The following is a 9670-nucleotide window of genomic DNA, read 5'->3' on the forward strand; positions in this document are numbered from 1 at the left end:
TATAGAAAAATATTTTTAATGTATTTCTCTACACTCTCATTTATGAAAGAAAATCTCACAGAAATTTTTTTGAAGCTACCATAAGACATGATGTTCCTTATCACACATTTTGGAAAAAAAGAAAACTGTTAACATGGGATGTATCAATTATGAATACATATCACTGAAGTAATTTTTAAATCATCTTTGAAGGATCTTGGCGGAGACTAATGAATTGTAAAGGTTGTTTCTAAAAAACTTAATTCCACATTTTACACAGGAAGTACTGATTCCCAGGACAAACACATAGATACAAACAACTGGATTAAAATTTAAGGGGAGAAATAAAATTGGACACTGTGGTTGCTAAGATTGTTAAAAGCAAAAAAATCTCATAAATCCTGCAAAGCAAATTAAAGGGAACTACTTAGCCAATACTTTAAGCTTTTAAGAACTCTTATCAGCATCCACAGGTTTAGAATTATTTTCTATTCATGAAGGCAAGTCCTACAGACTCTTCCACATAAGAAATAATCCCCAATACCACAGAGAAGGGGAAAGACTATCTTTGGAACTACTAGAGAAAATACTCTTTACAAGAATGAAAACAATTTTTTTTAGGAATTACTAATTTTTTACCATCTGCAAATTATTTCCACTTCATACTTATATCCCACCTCCATGTCCCTTCAAGAACATTTAGATCAACCATTAGCATGCAGCAAGACCCTGACCATGGACTGGATCCCTCATTTCAAAAAAGAATATTTTGAACTTTTTGAAACCTAAAAAGCAGGACCTAGATAAATACGAAACATAATATTCAAATGGTGAACTAATTTTATTTTATTTTTGTCTTTTTGTCTTTTTAGGGCCGCACCCGCGGCATATGGAGGTTCCCAGGCTAGGGGTCCAATTGGAACTGTAGCCGCCGGCCTACGCCACAGCCATAGCCACAGCAACTCAGGATCCGAGCCACATCTGCAACCTACACCACAGCTCATGGCAATGCTGGATCCTTAACCCACTGAGCGAGGCCAGGGATCAAACCCGAGTCCTCTTGGATGCTAGTCGGGTTCGCTAACCACTGAGCCACAACAGGAAATCTGGGGGAACTAATTTTAAAACTGCATATACCTAAAGATTAATTCTAATTTTACAATTTCACTTAATACCAAAACTTAAGTTTACAAAACATGGGTAGGCTGAATGATCTGAATTATTAAGCTATAATAGACCTACATCATCTGATTTGCAGAATATTGTAAGAAATGTAAATAAAATTTATACCAAAAGTACTCTACATTTTTTTTTCCATTTCCTAAAGATTTCTTTTAAGTAACAAATTCTAAGCTTTGTGAAAGATCTATGATAATGTAAATCCAAAGCTAAAGCATTATTTTTTCCTTTTACCTTATAGATTTCTTACCACAGCCTTACTATAGGTAATGTTTCACTGAATCCTCTAGCTAAAAACAGAAACTGAACCCTACTAAAATGAACATTGAAAAACTTCAAATTCGGTTGCTACAAAGGATCTGGACTACATTAAATATTCCTTAAAACAGGTCAATTATTGCAGCCTATAGGCTCTGATTTCTTAGTTATATCTTTTTTAGAAATTAAAACTATGCAATAATTTTAAGTAAAAGAAAAAAATTTCGATAGGCAAAGTATAGGTCAATTTATTTGTGTACCTTTCCTAATATTGTATGCAATGGTTCCTCATCTTCTCCATAGCTTGGTCCATCCATTTTCCACTGCTTCACAGTTTTGTCATCACCAACCTTGAAATATGTAACGATGATGATGATGATGATAATGAAAAAGTTATAAACGGTAAACTTGCTAATACATACATCAAATTAAAAACATCTCCAATTTAAAAAATAACACATACCATATTCTTCCAGTACTGTATTTATTGATGAATTGTCCCAATTTGTTATAATAAAGATTTGTGACAAATTCATAGGTACATAAAATTTAAAATAAAATAATGTGAATAGAGCAGAAGAGTAAGGGTAAAAACAAAGTTAGGTCATAAAGATGGCAGAAATTGCATACTGCAATAAAATTCAAATTAGGGAGAAAAATGAATAATAATAAAATGGTATTGTGAGATCAGAGTGGTCATTTAAAAAGTAAGAACCAATCTGATATGTGCCATATAGTTCCAGATAATTTTAAATGTAAAAAATGCAAGAAAATCTATAAAAATACTAGAAAGAGGGCATTTTTTATAGTCATGGCATGGGTTAACTCCTTTGTGTGACACAAAACTCCAGAAACTATTAAGTCAGAGGTTTTTAAAGTGTGACCTGCAGACTGCTAAAGTGTCCCAAGAATTTTTCAGGGGTCCACGAGGTTAAGACTATTTTCATAATGTTAGTAAAGGCATAGCTTGCCTTTTCACTGAGCTGACTGTCAGAGAGTGAAAGAAATGGTGGGTACAAGGCAACCAACTACAAGAAATTTAGACTTTCGTATGTGGCATATATGTTCAAGGTATTAGGTAAACATTGATTTTAGTAATTTCTTTTGGATACGTTTCCTCAGGCAAGGGAAACAAATGGAATTACATCAAACTAAAAAAGCTTTTGCACAGCAAAGAAAATCATCAACAAAATGAAAAGGCAGAAGATATTTGCAAATGATATTTTTGATAAGAGGTTAACATCTAAAATATACAAAGAACTCATACAACTCAACATCAAAAAGACAAACAACTCAAATTTTTTAAATGGGCAGAAGCTCTGAAGAGATATTTTTTTCTAAGAAGACATAGAGATAACAACAGGTGCATGAGAAGTTACTCAACATGACTAATCATCAGAGAAATGCAAATCAAAACCACAAGGAGATATCACCTCACACCTGTCAGAATGGTTATTATCAAAGCCAATAAATAAAAGTGTTGGCAAGGATGAGGAGGAAAGGAAGCCCTCATGCACAGATGGTGGGGATATAAACTGGTGCAGCCGCTAGTGAAAATAGTACAGAGATTTCTTCAAAAGATTAAAAGTAGAACTACCAATGATCCAGCTATTTTATTCCTGGGAATTTACTGGAAGAAAACAAAAATACTAGGTAGAAAAGATATATTCACCCCCATGTTCACTGCAGCATTGACAAGAGCCAAGTTATGGAAGAAACCTCCATGCCTTCCAATAGGTGAGGGGATAAAGAACATGTGGTATACTTATCTACAATGGAATATTAGCCATGAAAAATGAAATCTTGCCATTTGCAACAACATGGATGGACCTAGAAGGTATAATGCTAAGTGAAATGAGCTGAACAAAGAAAGATTAACATGTATGACAAACATGTATGATTTCACTTAAAAGTAGGATCTAAAAAGTAAAACAAATGAACAAACATAACAAAATAGAAACAGAGTCAAAGATAGCGAGAACAAACAAGTGGTTGCCAAAGAGGCAGGTGGTGGCGGGGGAGAGAGATGTAGGTGAGAGTTATTAAGTGATACAAAATTCCAGTTGCAAAGTAAATGAATCTCAGGTATGAAATGTACAGTGTGAAGAATACAGTAAATAATTATGTATTATCTTTGTATGGTGACAGATTATAGCTGGACTTAACTGTGGTGACCATTTTGAAACACACAGAAATACTGAACCACCATGTTTTGCCCCAAGAACTAACATAGCGTTGCAGGTCATACCTCAAAACCAAAAAAAAAAAAATTATAGAAAAAGAGATGAGATTTGTGGTTACCGTCGGTGGAGGCTGGGGAGGGGAAACTCGATGAAGACAGTCAAAAGGTACAAGCCTCCAGTTCTAAGTACTAGGGATGTGATGTACAACATGATAAATATAATTAACATGGCTGTATGTTACACAAGAAAGTTACTGAGAGAGTAAATCCTAGGAGTTCTCAACACAAAGAAACTCTTTCTACTTCTTTAATTTTTTATCTCTTATTTACTGTGATAATCATGTTGTGATGTTTGTGAGTCAAGTCAAAGGGCCTTGGACCATATAAATGAACTCAGAAAATATTTAATTAGATTAGTCCTATACATGTTGAAAAGAGCTAATGACTTAACTGAATTATACTTACAGTGAAAAAAGAAGTTCCGCAAAAGCGAGTACATATTCCTCGTACAAAACCTTCATGCGCTTGTATTGTACGGATACATTTTCGTTTAGTTAAGTTCCAAATTCTAACCTATGATAAAGCATACTAGGAAATTTCAGGCAACTAAAAACATAAAATGTTTAGGCACAAAAATACTAAATTCCAAGAAAAATCAACACTGAAAAGGCTATAAATCACTTTACCAGATAGCTAAAAACAAAATCTTCTAGATTAAAATAATGCAATGCTCATGGATAAGCATATCAACAAGCAGTAAATTCAATCTGCTAAATACTCTGGATTCTAGTTTAAAGTGCTTCAAAGCTTTTTCTTGCCAGAGTAGGAAATAATTAAGTGTTGAATTGATAATAACATCCTCCATGAAAAAACTCACACTTAAATATCTGTATTGTAAACACGCCTTATTACTGACTGTCAAACTGAGCCTTAAGCTACTATGTTTTTAATTTCTTAGGTTTAGATAAATACTACTGAGGTTACCAAATCAAAAAGAATTTAGTCTTGAGAATTAAAAGAAAACCAGGACATAGAAAAATGAAATCAAACCAATTAAAACCCACCGTAACTCACAACTAAAGGAAGAACATTCGTAATATAACTTTTTAGTTTGAATTATCAACGTTTAGATTGACACTTGCCTCTCCATCACATGCCCCAGAAAGGACAGTGGCCAGGCTCTTTGGATGCTTGGCCAAGCAATTGACTCCATCTCGGTGACCATCCAGGGAAGCAAGGAATGGTTTTGCAAACACTCGTTCCAGTTTGGTAGCATTTAAAGCTCTTACATATTCTCGCGGGACCTCAAAAGGATGTAAGGCAGGATCATAGTTTCTTGGAACTGAAATAAGAATGACTTCTCTTAATTAAATGCTTCATATTTAGTATTTCCTGTGGTCTTCCTCAGTGAATCATTCAATTTGCTATTCAAAAAAGCTTCTATAAGGGACACTGTTCTATGTCTAGCCCTGTGAAGAATACCAAGGTTAAAGACTTTGTCCAAAAACCTCTCCAGGATGACCAGAAAAACACATGATATGTGTTTACCCAGCTTAATTCAAAGCTCCTTAATGGGCAGGGAACACTATTAATCTCCAGTACCAATCACCATACTGATTGGCATTCAATATTGCGATTATGATGACAGCTACTATTTGAGCATTTTCCATGTTTGTTTGCTTAAAAAACTGAGTTGAAGAGTTCCCATCATGGCACAGCAGAAGCAAATCCGACTAGGAACCATGAGGTTGTGGGTTCGATCCCTGGCCTTCCTCAGCAGGTTAAGGATCTGGCGTTGCCATGAGCTGTGGTGTAGGTCGCAGATGCGGCAGATGTGGTGTGGCAGAGACCAGAGGCTACAGCTCTGATCAGACCCCTAGCCTGGGAACCTCCATATGCTGTGGCTCTAAAAAGACAAAAAAACAAAATAAAATTTAAAAAATATATATATAAAAACCCCTAATGTCTAAAAGTAAATGCAGCTTCTTACTCCACAACTTCACCCTCATGTCCTTCTCTCTGACTCCATTAATGGTAATTCAACATTTAGTGAAACTCAAATGATGGTTATTCTTTTGTCTTCCATCATCCACACTGGGGAATGCCAATACTGACGGTCTGTCTTCTGCTCTCTGGAAAACTTCTTATTTAGGCATCGCGTTCTTTTCCCACCTCCAGTAACTTAGTTTGGGCCCTTATTACTTTATACCTAGACTACTACAATATTATCCCTACTCTATTTGGTCCAATTTAAACTAACATCAGAGTAATCACCCTAATACACAGCAGTTTACATGTTATTCCCATGCCCCCAAATTGTCAAAGGCTCTTTACAGTGGTGGCCTTCAAACTCTTCTGATTGTATGCCCTGACAATAACAGTTTTTGAGAAAGTCTCTCCTTTCAACATATATACATTTATTTCATTTAGGTATGTAAGTAAAGATCTTGTTTGTTAAAATTTCCATTTAATGCTATGAGAGTGATTCAAAGGTTTTTTGCTGTTTTGTTTGTTTCCTTTTTAAGGCCTCGCCTGCAGCATATGGAAGTTCCCAGGCTAGGGTCAAATCAGAGCTGCAGCTGCAGGCCTAAGTTACAGCCACAGCAACACCAGATTCTAAACCCACTGCCCGAGGCCAGGGATCAAATGTGCATCCTCACATACACTATGTCTGGTTCTTAACCTGCTGAGCCACAACAGGAATACCGATTCAAAGCCTTTAATATCAATTTATTTCAATGTTTGGTTTTAATGGTTACCATAGCTGAAAATAATACAGGCAGAACTCCCTTTTGTATGGTACTGTGTTATCAGAACCATGGGATCCAGAACCCTTCCTTTGCCCAGTTTTGTGTTAACATGTAGCCTCAGTCACTATGAAACTGTCAAAGAGCAGAACTGGTTTAGTTAACATGAAGACTGTATGTACTTCACAAAGACAAGCAGGTCCAAAGAGAAGACATCCATAGCTGGCTATGTGTATTCAGTGTGTTTAATTCTCAGTCCCATCCACAGGTTTTGCAAAGGTTATTTCTGAAGTAGGTCTTGAAAATTTCCATCTTCTCTGATATCAACAGATGTTCCTACAACTAACTGGCATTTTAATAACGTTAACTGTTAAAAAATCAACGAAGTAGATAATTCCGTTTGCCATTTTTCCATGTACACAAAATGAATTTTTACAGATGACACTTTCATCATTTTCAGCACAAAATTTTTTAAATGGAAAGACTTCCAAATATATCATTTCTAAAAGATCTCTCCATTGCACAAGATTTTGTGAAAAGTAATCACTTTTTTACTCATCATTAGTCATTAAAATGAACTTTGAAGTAGGTTTTATCTATATCTATCTATCTAGTGTCTTTTTAGGGCCGCACCCGCAGCATATGGAGGTTCCCAGGCTAGAGGTCAAATTGAAGCTGTAGCCACTGGCCTATGCCACAGCAACAGCCAGGCCAGATTCTAACCCCACTGAGCAAGGCCAGGGATCAAACCCACATCCTCCGGATGCTAGTCAGATTTGTTCCTGCTGAGCCACAACAGGAACGCCTATTTTTTTTTAATAACTTAAAATTCCTTTAGTATTCAGAACCACAGAAAAGTTCTGCAAATCGAAGAAAATGCTTAACTCATCATTATGTTGTACAACTTCTAAGAGCTTTGCCATAATATAACAAAAAAAAAAAAAAAACTTTGCAAAAAAAAAAGATTTTCTTGGGTCTCCCTATCACTCCACAAGTAATTATTATGATTCTATATTTTTGGAGTTCCCGTTGTGGTGCAGTGGAAACAAATCCGACTAGGAACCATGACATTGGGAGTTCCATCCCTGGCCTTGCTCAGTGGGTTAAGGATCTGGCATTGCCGTGAGCTGTGGTGTAGGTCGCAGACATGGCTCGGATCCTGCATTGCTGTGGCTGTGGTGTAGGCCAGCATGTGTAGCTCCAACTCAATCCCTAGCCTGGGAACCTCCATATGCTGCAAATGCGGCCCTAAAAGGCGAAAAAAAAGATTCTATATTTACAATAATATAATTCCCCTATAAATGTAATCTGTAATATGCTGCAATATTCTGAAGGCAGAAGAACACCTATGGCAATCCTCTAGTCTTTTCTTAGGACACGTAGTGTACCACATATAGCAAGTGACAATTCAACATTAGCTCAAATGAAGACGTCAGTGTCAATACAAGTACTAGGTAAAAAAGATTGATTTGTTTTTAGGACAAGAAATACAAATTAGACTAATGTTTTTTTCCACCCCACAATGAGTAACAGTACATCCATTTTAGAGACTGCTGATCAATGGAATGAAAGCTCCTTTCCGGTCTTCCACATCCTGATTCAAACCTATTTCATTATCTTCAAATACCTTCTGAAACTCAGCTCTAGCCAAACTGGTTTATTCATTGCCATCTGAAACCTCCTTGAACTTTCCTGTCTTGATTCCTTCCAGAAGCCATTTCTTCCACCAAGAATGTATTCTGACTTTCGCACTATCTAAACTTTATGCATCCTTTAAGAACATTCAGCTTAAATCTCCTATCTTCTATAAAGTTTTTCAAATTGCCACCATCATGCCCATCTCTAAATTTACATATTCAGTGAACAATAAACATTCCAATAAATAGATGTGGAACACCTGCCATATGGCACAAGCACCGAGGATACCATAGCTAACAAGCTCATGGCATATGTTTATGTATGCTGGAAGTGCCTGCACTAGGGGTTGAATTGGGGCTACAGCTGCAGACCTATGCAACAGCAACACTGGCTCTGAGCCACATCTGCATCCTACACCACAGCTTGCCACAACGTAAAATCCTTAACCCACTGAGCAAGGCCAGGGATTGAACCTGCATCCCCATAGACACTATATCAGGTTCTTAACCCACTGAGCCACAACAGAAGCTCCAATATTACTGTTTTGTTACTTAGCCTGTAAATATCCTGTGAGCAGAGATCATATATTTACTTAACATTGCTCATAATATATATGCTGATAACCTCTCTAATGGTGAAATATTGTTCTAGCCTCACTTTCTACAGCTTACCCATTACTCAAACTTTGAAGACATGGCCCTTCTCTTGCCTTAAGTTGATTCGTGCCTTAAAGACTTTGCACCTGTTACTCTTCACTTTGGAAGAGTCCGTTCACACGTTGTCATTTAGGTCCCTTGTCATTTAGATATCAGCTGTAATTCATAAGCAGTCAGCATGTTAATGCGGAAACAGACAAGGATGGATAAATAAAACTCACTAATTTCATTTTAGCCATTTCCCCCATCAAACTTCTCCACAAGCGTTCTTAGGAGAAAGCGGATAGCTTTAAGTTTCCCCTTTCTTCTCACATCCAGAAGTACGTAATTTTAAGTAATAAAATGGCCAAAAGTTAGAGCACCAGAAAAGGTTCAGAGAGTAACAGAAAAGGTTTAAAGAAGTCTGCTTAACTGTTAAATCCTTCATTCCTGAGTTTGGCTCACTCAAATTCCACTTTTCTTCAACATGAACCTGAGAAAAATCAAGACAGCAGCGGCTTGGAAGGAGGGAAGCAGACGTATTTCGCCATATAACTAACCTTCCCACTTACCACTAGAGAAAGTTGTTAGGAAAAGGACTTGAAGACAAGTTTTCTGCTATCCAGTACCAGATTTATCTAAACAAAGTGCTTTGGCGAAAGAAGAGCGGGGAAAGAAGAACATTGGAACACCAGTCTCCCCCTAGCCTTATTCAGTAGAAGCCAAGGTTGGCAAACTCCCAACTAACTTGTCTCACCTCTCTGTAAGTCCAATTTAGTTTCGCGGACATAGTTGTCCGGGTTCCGGCTCAGCATCTTCACCTTCATTTTGCTGCTAATCCTTGCGATACCGCGCGCCTTTCTCTCCCGACCCCTGTGGCGGCTGCCTGACGGGCTACCCCAGTCAACACATGCCACTTCCGCTTCTTCTCAACTACTTCCTGTCATGTGACTTCCACAGAGCGGAAACCCGGCCGCTCAGCTGGCCCCCCCCCCCCCGGGCGCTCCATAGTTTTGCGGACAAAGGTTGGCGAGGGGCGGTGCTTCAACTGC

General features: G+C 37.4%; 1 protein-coding gene across 7 annotated transcripts in view; it reads right to left on the reverse strand.

The window, feature by feature from the left end:
- Nucleotides 1-9547, reverse strand: part of DCAF13 (DDB1 and CUL4 associated factor 13) — an 82735-nt gene extending 73188 nt beyond the window's left edge. For all 7 annotated transcript variants that reach the window (XR_014843533.1, XR_014843532.1, XR_014843530.1 and 4 more), the window contains exons 1-4: nt 9376-9547; nt 4741-4940; nt 4064-4171; nt 1677-1766 (exon numbers count right to left, since the gene is read on the reverse strand). Coding sequence is in view for 1 of the 7 variants with exons in the window: in XM_005662912.4 (XP_005662969.3) it covers nt 1677-1766; nt 4064-4171; nt 4741-4940; nt 9376-9445 (468 nt within the window). In the remaining 6 variants the exon portion in view is untranslated. The remainder of the gene's footprint in view (nt 1-1676; nt 1767-4063; nt 4172-4740; nt 4941-9375) is intronic.
- Between the last annotated feature and the right edge of the window lie 123 nt (nt 9548-9670).

The sequence above is a fragment of the Sus scrofa genome, chromosome 4 (genome assembly GCF_054392235.1).
Source record: "Sus scrofa isolate SSC_HxYL_T2T_F1_AM1 chromosome 4, Sscrofa_HxYL_maternal_Yorkshire_Landrace_v2.0, whole genome shotgun sequence".
Lineage (NCBI taxonomy): Eukaryota > Metazoa > Chordata > Mammalia > Artiodactyla > Suidae > Sus > Sus scrofa.